The 13188-nt window shown below is 46.7% G+C and overlaps 1 protein-coding gene across 1 annotated transcript in view; it reads right to left on the bottom strand.

The window, feature by feature from the left end:
- Positions 1-13188, bottom strand: part of LOC122202172 (core histone macro-H2A.2) — a 37042-nt gene that overhangs the window by 13557 nt on the left and 10297 nt on the right. The window contains exons 2-5 of the mRNA XM_042908448.1: positions 4538-4644; positions 3136-3333; positions 1863-1973; positions 299-398 (exon numbers count right to left, since the gene is read on the bottom strand). Coding sequence (XP_042764382.1) covers positions 299-398; positions 1863-1973; positions 3136-3333; positions 4538-4644 — 516 coding nt within the window. The remainder of the gene's footprint in view (positions 1-298; positions 399-1862; positions 1974-3135; positions 3334-4537; positions 4645-13188) is intronic.

Raw genomic sequence — 13188 nt, 5'->3', positions numbered from 1 at the left:
TTCTGCTTCATGATCAAGGTGCCGGTTACACAGACACGTTCACTGGGAGGAAAATTCGTCAAGCTGTGCACTAACGATCTGTTTTTACACGATGCGTCCGCGAACACTTCAAAAATATATCCAGATTAAAGACAAAATTAGTTACTTTCTGGTAGTGCCGTCTAATTACACCCAAAGGACGGAGTGTGATGTGGTCCCCCAAGTAGAGGAGATCTGGTCGACCACGGCCAACTTGACAAGAACTTGCCCGAACAGTGGGCTCGCCTTTGGAACCTCTACCGAATTCTCAGGACCTTACCTATGTCTTCCTTGAGGTCAATTTCGGCTGTGGTTGGGTGGACAATGCCCTCCACTCTCATGGAGCCAATATGGCTGATGTCACTCTGGGTCAGGGAGAGCTGCGTCAGGAAGGAAAGACGGAGAGTGTGGGAGAGATCAAGTCCTATTAAAAGTCTTCATATTTTACCTCCCATCTGTTAATTCTCTCAGTTATTTACACTGAATTGTCACCATAAAGGGCCGCGGTGGGAGCGACCGTCTCGGGGTGTTTGGTCTTCCGGAAGCTCTTCTGAGCCCAGTGGATTTGACTGTCACACTGAGCATCAAATCTGCCTCCCCTTCCGGGAGCAGGAATGGGCCCTCCCTGTTTCTTCCTTTCCCTCTAGCTTATGCCTCCGTTTCCCAGTCCAGATGGCCTTGGTGTCCGGTGGCATGTGGTCTGAGCAGTTCCCGCCAGGGAAGCCCGGGATGGCTCTCCCCGGCTCCCCTCAGGTCCCTGCATTCTTCCCAGAGCAGGGGACAGGAACGTGTGGCCGACGACCTGGCTCGAGAATAGTGGCGGGCTCTAGGATTCCAACCTGCCTATGTCTGGCCACCTTGCCTTTTGGGGACTACACTCTTAGGGCTACGCTTGTGACAGGCCGCCCTGCGCGCTCATAACTGAGCGGAATGCAGAACATTTTCCCTCGTCTCCCCGTGCGAGCGTGACAGTTCCGTTCCCCTGAGACAAGCCAGAGAAGGCCAGTTATCATGCGACCGCGGCCAGCCCCTGGAGGGGACTTCAGCTCCACACCTTTGCTTTCCTGCTTTCGTCAGTGAAGAATTAGGAACCCACCACATACACACTCTTTTGTAACACGCTCTTCCCAATGGCTTCTCTAGAAGTGCATCCTATTATCAGGCTGTGAACACTCAGCCACCAGAGGTATGATTAACTGACTGTTGCCTTGTGTATCTTATTTCAGCCCCATTTGACTTGGTAGATAAATTGTCTGCTCCGTAAACTGTATGCTAGTGGGAATGAATTATTTGCATGTCCGTCTGGGCTGCTGCTATGCTGCTGAAGGCTGTTCAGATGTATAGCCCGCTTGTCCTCTTTCTGCATTCCAGAAAGGCAAGCAGACTGAATTATTGGCAAATGATTCATTTCTAACACCAGGGATATTCAGGAAACGTAGATCTCTATTTTCTTGCCCTGATACATTACATCGAAACACACAAGGCTGGCCTCCCAGAGTCGTTTGAGAAGGTTAGCTAAGGATGTGTGGGGCAGGCGCAGAAATGAGTGGGGCGCTGGGGAGTTCCCGGCCACGATGCCATTCTATGGTCTGACCGGGAAGATGGCCTATGCTTACCTTTGGCTGACCGGCGCCGGCATGAATAATTCTCGGCACTAAAGCGTTTGTTTACTCTCACAATGTAGACGCTGCCATAGCTCTTTAGTGTAAGTGTGAATAATTCAAGACCAGAGTGAAATTCGTGTTAGGGGAACGAGGGATGAAGGAAACATCATTGCCTGCAAACGGTAGGTTATAAAAATGCAACAGTGTTTTACTGCAGCACATGACAATTCTCTTTATTACCTTCTGCCCCAGAACGAGGCTTTTAGATGACAGAATGGTGAATCCGTCCCCCGGCCCATCTTCGGAGGTGGAATTTGAAGTTCCTTCTTTATCGCTGTCCTTTGGTTTGGACTGTTGGTAGAAATCAGAAGGACAGGTGGGAGATAATTCAGGAAAAGCCCAGAGTGGCTTTATCAAGCCCTCCCTATGGCTATCACCACCTTGGATATGAAAGGAGGTGGCGGGTGTTATGTTCTGCCGTCCTCGATGGAGGGACGCAAGGGAGCAATAGGAGGGAAAGAGAAGGGCGTAGCCCAAAGTAAAGTGTGTTCAAGAGGTCCACAGGTATGTGTAGTCCTTCCTCCGACTGGACACAGGTACACTGTCGTTCTTTGCAATGCCTGCAGCTTAAGATGGCAAGCATCGGAACCAAGTGGGGTCATTCATAGCCCACTGTTCAACCTCCCTTCTCCCCAGGATTTCCTTGGGGCACAGAGGCAGTGGCGTGAACTCTTACACATCTTTTGTGTTATCGCGGAGGTCTGTGGAATGGAAATTTGACGACCTTTGTGGCAGCGCTGTCTACTAGAACTTTCTGTGAGCACGGAAATGCCCTCTGCCTGCTGAGCACTTGAAATGTGGGTGGCGCAACCAAGGAACTGAATTTTGTTTTAAAATGTCCCCACACGGGCTCTACACTGTTAGTGCAGAGTCCAATGCGGGGCTTGAACTCACAACCGGCAAGCTCGTGACCTGAGCGGCTGCCTAACTGACTGAGCCACCCAGGTGCCCCCAAGGAACTGAATTTTTACTCTGATTTAGTTTTAATGAATTCCAATGCAAAGAGCCGCACGTGGCTAGTGGTTGATCGTGGTGGCCAGCTGATGGAAGCATCTCCGAGCTATAGCTACCTAGCACATGAGGCTGTCCTGAACGCCTGAAATCCCACTGGCTGAACCCAGCCGACCATCTGGGGGAGACAGACAGTCTGTGACAAACACAGACTGGAGCTCTGAAGAGAAATACAAAGCAGAGTTCCAGGCTATCATCTGTCCCTTACGATTTTGTCGGGGGCAGTGGAAGCATCTGGAAACATGAAGGCCACCCAGGCGTTGGGTTTGGAAACCTCTAGTAGTCCCTGCTTGGTGATTTAAGCTCTAGTCTCAGAGGCCCTTTGCCATTTTCTCCCAGTGGGGGGAGTCCCCAGCCCGTCAACAATGATGGGGACTCTGGATGCTTCAACCTTCTCCTGTTCTCCGAGCATCCCTGGCTCACACAGGCAACCCAGGCTCACCTTTTTGGACGTCCGTGGTTTGGCAGCCTTGGATTTCTTGCCTCCCTTCTTGCCTGACGCCGCCTTCCTTCCTCTTTTCTCTGGGGGAGGGGAGAGGATAGTTTCCGACTTGCCTTTGGTCCCTCGCTTTTTGGCCAGCAGTTCGGGATGAATTCTGGGTAGGACACCTCCACTGGCGATGGTCACTCCTTTTAGCAGCTGAAGAGAGAAACGCGTGAGCTCGGGCAGCCAAGAGCTTGCTGGTCCCGGATTTAATACAGTTCTAACCGATGGCAAAACAAGTGTTAAATCTGGTCTTTGCTTTCCCAAAGCATGATGGGTGGTTTAACTAGCTTTCCTGTTCCACTGGTAGAGCGAGTCTCTGTAGGTATCATGGCATCCTATGGTCTCATACAGAAAGCAAAACCAACAAGGGAAGATGAAAGGGTAAGGAGGCTGAAACCTGTGCTCAGGGAGGGAGCACAGCTTGACAAAACTGGGTTCAAAGGTCGATGTTAGGGCTAGACCCAGTTAACAACAGACCTCCACACTCTTGATCACACATTCCATCAGTAAAATATGTTTGACCATGCACCTCTCAATTAATACGTTTACTTTCAAAACAATTGACATGTACTACTGCATTAATATAGTCTGCACATCCCCAAGTAGTTCCCGTCTACAAGGTGTACAACCAGGGCGGGTCCATGGACAGTTAGAGTTACTGTCAGCGTCAAGAGAGATACAGGAATTGCAAGGAAGAGTCCAGAAACTTTTACAGCAACCTGACAGAGGTATCGTAGATCTATTGGATCTATTGGATCTGGCCAAAAGATTGTGGCTTGTGGTCGGTATGTTGTTTTTTAAAAACTTTTCTAGCAATTATTTTTTATTGTATTTTTGGAAATTATCAGCCCACGATGGATTGGAGATAAGAACTGATTCTTCACATCACGCACACTTTGAAAAGAACAAGATTAGAATACAAATTCTTGTACTATCTACTGACTAGCACTTCCTGGGAGAGGCATTCATGGCAACTTTGGAGTTAGTTCCGTAATATAGGGAAGATTCTCCTGCCCTCATCAGAATGAGTTGTCAACAATGTTTGCGCGAAGAAATCATGAACAACATATATGCACGGCACCTTCCCCAGCTACACGGAGAGCTTGCTTTTAGAGAGGACAGGAAGGTCTGGAAAGACCCAAATACATAATGGGTCATTTCCAGAGGCAATTTTATTTTCTATCTGAATGATATAGCCAGCGGGATTTCTTCATCTCTTACATGATCTGGAAAATTCGTTGTATTAACGTGATTGGGAACTGTAGCAGGAATGACTTGTAACCAACGGGGTCCGCATGCAACAGTGTGTTTGGCAAACCCATTCTGCGGCTTGTGTCCGTGCTTCAGACAGACCTACCTGATTGAGTTCCTCATCATTGGCAACTGCTAGCAGGATGTGTCTTGGGGCTATCCGGGCCTTCTTGTTGTCCCTTGCGGCATTCCCAGCCAATTCTAGAATTTCCGCTGAAATCACAAGAGGGAGTTAATAGGCAATCTACAGAATGGGGTCTGAGGTTTTTGGAGCTTTTCTTTGGAAATGGTCTCCAAATTGGATCACATTTATTCGTTTGTCAGTTTTATGTCTGGGCCTGGAAAGAAATCCAGAATGCTGGAAAGAACTCAGGTTCCAGATGAGTAAGATATTTAAGCAAGACCTGATAGACGATCCTGTGGCAGTCTTCGAGTTGCCCTTGACATTAATTCTGCGCCATCTTCCTTAATATTTGGACCTCTGATTTTTTTTTGTTGAGCCCATAAACACAGGAAGGAAGACAGGATTTCCCAACCTCCCTTGCTGAGAACTGTGGTCATGTGATTACATTCTGGCCAATGAAAGACAAGTAATTATATTGTATGGTGCTTCCAAAAATGTCCATCAATGAAGGGAATGTACCTTCTTCCCTTTCTGCTGGCCGACTGGGGACATGATGGCTGGATTTGGCCAAGAGGAAGAGCAAGATAGAAGGAACTGGAGTTTCTTATGATGGTGGTGACTCCTGACTAGACTGTCCTTATTCCCGGATGGTCTTCTATAGACTTATTTTGTATGAGGAGAGAGATAAACTCTCTTGTTTAAGCCACAGGAGTTAATTCTTGTTAAGCACGAGTTAATTCCGACCAATACAGAGCCCTAACATAGGACCTGAATTTCTTTTAGCCTAAAGAGAGAGGGCCATAGTTGAGGTAGGTTAAAGTCTGTCTTTGGTACCCATTGGGACCCTTTTTAGAATCTCCCTTTCTTCTTTGCTTGGTGCCCTAGGTCCCTCCTGTCCTAAAGGAAAGGGATGGGAAAAACTAACTTGTACCGTGGGGTGAGGATATGCTTAGCCCAGAAAGTGAATTCTGAACAGGGATACCTACAAAGCCTGGAAAGGAAAGTATTTGGGGCTTGGGGGGTTTCCACATATCCCTTAGGATCTAAGCATGACTAAGCACGTTTAAGAAACATGTCATCTGATAAATGTAAAAGAGTTGAGGGGCGCCTGGGTGGCTCAGTCGGTTAAGCGTCCGACTTCAGCTCAGGTCATGATCTGGTCGTTCATGGGTTCGAGCCCCGTGTCTGGCTCTGTGTTGACAGCTCAGAGCCTGGAGCCGGCTTCGGATTCTGTGTCTCCCTCTCTCTCTGCCCCTCCTCTGCTCATGCTCTGTGTCTCCCTCTCTCAAAGATAAAATAAAAGATGAAAATAAAATTAAATTAAAAAAATAAAAGAGTCGATAAAGAAGAGTTTTCCTGAAACTATTTTACATGTCATCAAAATTTGTATTTATTTATTTATTTACATTTTTTACATAGTGTTTATTTATTTTTGAGAGAGTGCAAGCAGGGAAGGGGCAGAGAGGCGGACAGAGGATCTGAAGCAGGCTCCAGGCTCTGAGCCGACAACGGAAAGCCTGCTGTGGGGCTTGAACTCGTGAACCACAAGATCATGACCTGAGCCGAAGTCGGACGCTCAACCGACTGAGCCTCCCAGGTGCCCCTGTTATCACAATTTTTAGTCAAAATTAAAAAAAAAATCTGTAGACTTACCATCTGTTTGTTTTCCCCTTCCTCCTCTGTCTCCTATTTCTTTCCTCCTCAATTGCAGAGGGATGTTCTGCTAATCAAATTTGTCTGCCTTCAAAAGTATTAATGAGCCCTCAAAGAAAAATTCTTTCCCTTAGAAAACTAGAGGCAATGTGCCAACGTGTTGTCTCACTGATAATGTGGTGGCAAAGTGTGTGTGTGCGTGCGTGTGTGCTGGGAGAATTTGCTGGTACAATGGCATAAGCGCTAAGCCCTAAAATTAACAGGCGATTCTGTGTGAATCTTCACAATCAACCTAATTTCAAATAAATAGCACATAAAATTGCCATCACTCATAAAAATCTATGGCAATAAAAACCTGCCTAAGTGTGCCGTATTAACTAAGCAAATGTGATTAACAAAAAATTAGAATAAAGTAAGCATTAGAGTTAAATATTTATATGGAATTTCCATAATGGAAGGCGCTAAATCACTGCGAATTCACTCTCACAACATCTTTTCCAGATTATTAAGCAATGAATATTGTGTTTACCAACAATCCATTTATACGGTGACGGTGACATTTTCTGAATCAGAGCCTGGGGGGCCGTGGTTTGAGAAGTGTGGGCATACTTGTTGGGACAATGGGATAGAGTATTTGAAATTCATGCCCTATTAGATCATCTGGTTGGCTGCATTCAAGCTGCTGCCCGGCCCTTTCCTTCCCTTAAAAGAAGGGTACGCATCATGGAGAACTGTGGCTATAAAGCTTTCACAAATGGGCTTCCTTTTCTGACTCTAGGGTAAATGTGCAGCTCCCCATTATGCCCAATAAAAAGGAGTTATCTGCACCTGCCCAGCTTGGGGGTCCCACACCTGGGAGGAAGGAGCACTCACCACACCTGGGAGGAAGGAGCACTCACCACACCCGGGAGGAAGGAGCACTCACCACACCCGGGAGGAAGGAGCACTCACCACACCCGGGAGGAAGGAGCACTCACCACACCCGGGAGGAAGGAGCACTCACCACACCTGGGAGGAAGAAGCACTCACCACACCCGGGAGGAAGGAGCACTCACTCTTTTCTATTCTAGATTGGATGGGGTCAAGGAGCCTCCCAATTTTAAGCTTCTGAGCGGCTGAATTTAATTTAGCATCTTGGACTATCACTTTCCTGCCTGTGTCACCTGCCCTGAGAGGAAGACGTTAAGCATCCTGCTGAGTTCCTCAAATTAGCTGTCAGCATGAGAGGCAGCGCTAAATGGGAAGCCTTACAGATCTGGAGCCTTCGGGAAGCCCCCCGGGGTCAGGTTATTTTCAGCCTGACAGACGGAGGCACGGACACTGGATTCACAGATGGACAATCTGCCGGAATCAAAGGCAGCTCGGCCAGAGACGAAGGGCGGTGATTCAGCAGGCAGACCCACGCGGGGCACACAGGCAAGGCTCGGCGGGAGGCCACTGGGCTTCTGGACCTGCCCTTCCGAAATCAGTTATAAGAGAGAAAACCTTGATTCTGCGCTCTAGTGTAAAAGCAGAGGTAGAGTTTTTCTTCTAGGAAAACTTAAAAAAAAAAAAGCTTTTATTTATATATTTAGAGGGTGGAGGGAAGGGGCAGAGACAGAAAGACAGACAGAATCCCACTCAGGCTCCATGATGACAGCACAGAGCCTGAGGCAGGGCTCGGTCTCATGAACCGTGAGATCATGACCTGAGCTGAAATCAAGACTTAACCGACTGAGGCACCCAGGTGCCCCAAAGAGAAAAACTCTTTCATAATACACAGCTAGGGGCGCCTGGGTGGCTCGGTCGGTTAAACGTCCGACTTCGGCTCAGGTCATGATCTCATGGTCCGTGAGTTCAAGCCCCGCGTCGGGCTCTGTGCTGACTGCTCAGAGCCTGGAGCCTGTTTCAGATTCTGTGTCTCCCTCTCTCTCTGCCCCTCCCCTATTCACGCTCTGTCTCTCTCTGTCTCAAAAATAAATAAATGTTAAAAAAATTAAAAAAAAAATACACAGCTGAAAATCTAGATCTGGGAGTTCTCTTCTCTGCAGGATGTTTAGTCTGGGCACGCCTTGGGACAAGGACTTCACGGTTTAAATGTCTGAAATAACTATCACTATTACTATTTTTCCAATGTCATTATGACAAATATAGTCACAGGAACTGTATACAGTAGTTACATTCTCGAGTGATTTTACTGGTCTTGAGAGCACAAGTACCCTTCTGCTGGCAGCCAGTAGGAAAAACGGATTTATAGAGCCCAAAGGTGTTTTGCTGAAAATTCTGTGAGAAGATTATTATTCTGTTAACTGGTGGAGATTTCCACGGAAGTCTGTATTCTCGGAAGTCACACCTCCAGCTATAGGAAGCATCTGGAATACAGCTTAGAATTTGGTAGTAAAAAAAAAAAAAAAAAAGATTTCTCTAGCCAAAAGGGATGTTGGAAAGCTCATCGTGCACATAATTTTGGAAGAGCCGTGTCCTCTCATTTTGTCCGGGATTTAAAACAACATTAGACATCCCGGCCCATAGGACATGGGAGACAGCACAGTAAATGGGACAGGGGGCATGGAGTGGTCGCTCCTTTAAGACTGTCTCCTTCCTTAGCCCCTTCTTTCTTGCCCGTTTGCCCATGAGGTGACGGTGACCCCGAGGACCATCTGGGCCCTCTGGTCTGCTCAGGCCATGCAGTCTTCTGGGAAAACCCATCCATTCATGGCTCGAGCCACCCTTGCCCATGTTATCAGATCTGTACCTCCTGCCGTGATGTCACCTGGACAGCCTCACCTGGTGTTCCACAGGTCAATCAAACTCACCGCATCCCCAAATCCAAATCATCCCCCTTGGGGTCGGCACACCATTCGCACACATCTCCTACCGGAGACCTGAGAATCAATCACACACCTTTGGCCAACTTCTCCACACCTATTGCCATTACTTGAGTTAAGGCTCTCTTCTCTTTGAGCCCAGATAATTGTAATGGCTGTCCAAGTGGTTTCCCCGCCCCCATTTTTGTCCTCCTCCAGATCCACGGCAGAGAGGCCACTGCTGGCCCATAGGTGCCTTTGTACAAATTAGAAAAAGACATTCCTTCTGCCAGATGCTTTACTGCTCTAGAACAATACCCTTTACTGCCATCTGCCGGGAATGCTCGTAATACACATACAAATCTTTGAGATCTGTGATGCGAACGATACTCCCTTGGATGCGTGCCCTTGCACAGTGTACAACCTGCACAACCATACGTGTGGCCCTGGCTGCCAAAGGGATCTTTTCAAAACATAAATATTATAAATGAAAATCATTAGATAAAAAAGTGTTTGTGTTAAATGGGTAGTCCCAATTGTCTGAAATGATGTCAACAAGGTCTTCTATGTGGCACAATGACTTAAGTCACCCTGACATTCAAGCTTTTTAAAAAACCTATTTATCCGTTCAATTAAAAAATGTTACAGAACATTTTCTCACCATAAAAACGATTTCAATTCTTCATTTTCAACATCTTACATTTACATTGTATCTATTGGTGGTAAAAACAAAATTATTTCCCAGAATTTCGGGCTTGCTTTTTTAGTCCATTTTCCCTCGCTAACATTGGAGATGTGCACTGGATCAACGTTTTACAGATCGACAAAGTAAAGTATGAATGTGCTGTCCGTTCTGGGAGGCTTGGGACGTCTCAGGTGGAAAGGATGCTCTAGATGAACGGTCCAGCATGTGCCAGATTGTGTCACCTCCTCCTTTTTTGGGGACTAGAAACACCTCATGGCTCTAGCATTGGGGTGATGTGTGAACCCAGGCCCAGCCAGGAGGCCAGTCTGGAGAAATCAGGCAGGCAGACTGCTCTCTCTCACCCAGAGTAGCTGAAAATTTGTGCAACTTTCTTTTTCGGCTAAGTAAGCCTCCCCACCCCCAAGCCTTCTCTTACTGGCCGTTCATGTGGCCCTAGGTTCCCTTTCTGAGGCACTGAGTGGGAGAGAGGATCTTCAGAGACCCCAGTCATGAATCTGAAGGGAGTGGTAAGCTGGCCACGGGAAATCGCCGACCCAGGCCTGGTCGACCCTGTCCTGGCCCGCTGCCAGGACATCAGCGGGCAATTCCAGGTCGCTGCTATTGACATCAGGGCAGGAGGTAAGAGCGGAACAGTGCAACTTAAAAGCTGCCTTAGGAGGTTCAGCTTGGAGAGTCGGCGAAGGTGATGCTCTACGTGGAGGAGGAGGGTGTCTGCCAGAGGCCGATGGGACACTGTGGTGTGCTCATCTGTCCCCGGCAGCCCCTCTCCTTCTGGGAGCCTGGGGAGGGACCTTCCCCCCTGACCAGAGCCTCCAGCCAGCTCTGGGGTCCCCGGGGGCCCCATCTCCCCGATGAGCTCCTTGTCTCCGGCCTCTCCCCCCTCTGCCAGGGGAATCATTGTGGTAAAACAGGCGTGGCATGAAATTGACCATTCTGACCATTTCCAGGCGAATAACTCAGTGGCATTCAGTAATTCACAATATTGGGCCACCACCACTGCCATCCACCCCCTGCCCTTCATCTTCCTTAAACCGGAAGCTCCATGCCCATCAAACTCTAAGGCCCATCCCACCCCAGCCCCCCTCGGGCCCTACAGCTGCCGCTCTCCCCTCTGCCTCTTTGCACTTGACTAATCCGCTGGCTTATTTCCATCCCCTTTTGCACAAAGTCTTCGAGCCTCATCCATGCTGTAGCACGCGTCAGAATTTCATTCCTTTAAAAAAAATTCTTTTCAAGGTTTATTTAGTTTTTGAGAGACAGAGAGAGAGAGAGTGGGGGAGGTGCCGAGAGAGAGAGAGGGAGACACAGAATCGGAAGCAGGCTGTGCGCTGTCAGCCCAGAGCTTGACGCGGGGCTCAAACCCACGAACCATGAGATCGTGCCCTGAGCCGAAGCTGGACGCTTAACCAACGGAGCTGCCCGGGGGGCCTCAGACTTTCATTCCTTTTTATGGCTGAATGATATTCCACTGCGTGGATCCACATCTCGTTTATCCACGCATCTGCTGACACTCGAGTGGTTTCCAGTTTTTGGCTATCGTGGTAATGCCGTATGGATGTGTATAAATGTGTGTTTAAGTCTCTAGTTTCAATTCTTTTGGGCATATACCTAGAAGTGGAATTGCTGGGTCATAAGATAATTCCATGACTCTTTAACTTCTGTTTTTAATAAGCATTTTCTTTTAATTGCAATATAGTTAACATACAGTGTAATATCAGTTTCAGATGTATAATACAGCGGTTCAACAAATCCATATATCATTCAGTGCTCATCACAACAAGTGCACTCCTTAATCCCCAGCATATATTTTACCCCCCCCCCCCCCCGGCAACCATCAGTATGTTCTCTATAATTAAGAGTCTTTCTTGGCTTGTCTCTCTCTTCTTTTTGCTCATTTGTTTTGTTTCTTCAATTCCACATATGAGTGAAATAATATTGCATTTGTCTTTCTCTGGATGACTTATTTCACTCAGCATAATACTCCCTTGATCCATCCATGTCGTTACACATGGCAGGATGTCATTCTTTTTTTATGGCTGAGTAATATTCCACTCCGCGTGTGTGTGCGTGTGTGTATCTCACCTCTTCTTTATCCATTCATCTATGGATGGACACTTGGGCTGTTTCCATACATTGGCTATTGTGAATAATGCTGCAATAAACATAGGGGTGCATGCGTCCCTTTTAATTAGCGATTTTATACTTTTTAGATTGTAGAGTCATTCTATTTTTAACTTTGTGAGGAATCTCCATACAGTGGCCGCACCAGTTTGACTCCCACCAATAGCGCATGAGGGTTTGTACGTGGTGTAAGAAAGTGGTCCGGCTCATTCTTTTGCATTCTTCTTCTCTCCTTCTTTCTACTGAAAGCTGTCCAGGTTTCCCAACACCATTTGTTGAAGAGACTGTGTTTTTCGCATTGGATCGTTTCCTGCTTTGTCAAAAATTAATCGACCATATAATTGTGGGTTCGTTTCTGGGTTTTCCGTTCTGTTCTCTTGGTCTATGTGTCTGTGTGCCAGTACCATACTGTCTTGATGATTACAGCTTTGCAATACAGCTTGAAGTCTGGGATTGTGCTGCCTCCAGTTTTGTTCTTCTTTTTCAGGATTGCTTTGGCTATTCGGGGTCTTTTGGGGTTCCATACAAATTTTAGGATTGTCTGTTCCGGTTCTGTGAAAAATGCTGTCGGTGTTTTGATGAGGATTACATTACATGTGTAGGCTGCTTTGGGAAGTATAGACATTTTAACAATGTTTGTTCTTCAGATCCATGAGCATGGGATATCTTTCCATTTCTTTGTGTCTCCCTCAATTTCTTTCATCGATGTTTTAGTTTTCAGAGTACAGGACTTAACCTCTTTGGTTAAGTTTATTCTAAGTTTATTCCTAGGTATCTGGTTCTCCTTGGTGCAAGTATAAATGGGATTGTTTCTTAATTTCTCTCTCTGCTGCTTCATTTTTAGTGTAAAGAAATTCAACGGATTTCTGTACGTTGATTTTGTATCCTGTGACTTTGCTGAATTCAGTGTATCAGTTTCAATACTTTTTTGGTGGAGTCTTTTAAGCTTTTCTATATAGAGTGTCATGTTCTCTGCTAAGAGTGAAAGTTTTACTTCTTCCTTTCCAATCTGAATGCCTTTTATTTCTTTTTTGTTGTCAGATTGCTAGGGCTGGGACTTCTAGTACTGTGTTCAATGAAAGTGGTGACAGTGGACGTCCTTGTCCTGTTCCTGACCTTAGGGGAAAAGCTTTCAGTTTTTTCCCTTTGAGGATGATGATGGTTGTGGGCTTTTCATACAAGGCTTTTATTATGTTGAGGTATGTTCCCCCTAAGCCCTCTTCTTTTGTGGTTTTCATCATGAGTGCATGTTGTACTTTGTCAAATGCTTTTTGTGCATCTATGGAAATGACCATACGGTTTGTATCCTTTCTCTCATTGATGAGGTGTATCACATACATTGATTTGCAAATATTGAACCACCCTTG

Source organism: Panthera leo, chromosome D2 (assembly GCF_018350215.1).
Source record: "Panthera leo isolate Ple1 chromosome D2, P.leo_Ple1_pat1.1, whole genome shotgun sequence".
Classification (NCBI taxonomy): domain Eukaryota; kingdom Metazoa; phylum Chordata; class Mammalia; order Carnivora; family Felidae; genus Panthera; species Panthera leo.
This window is presented reverse-complemented; position numbering and strand designations above follow the sequence as displayed.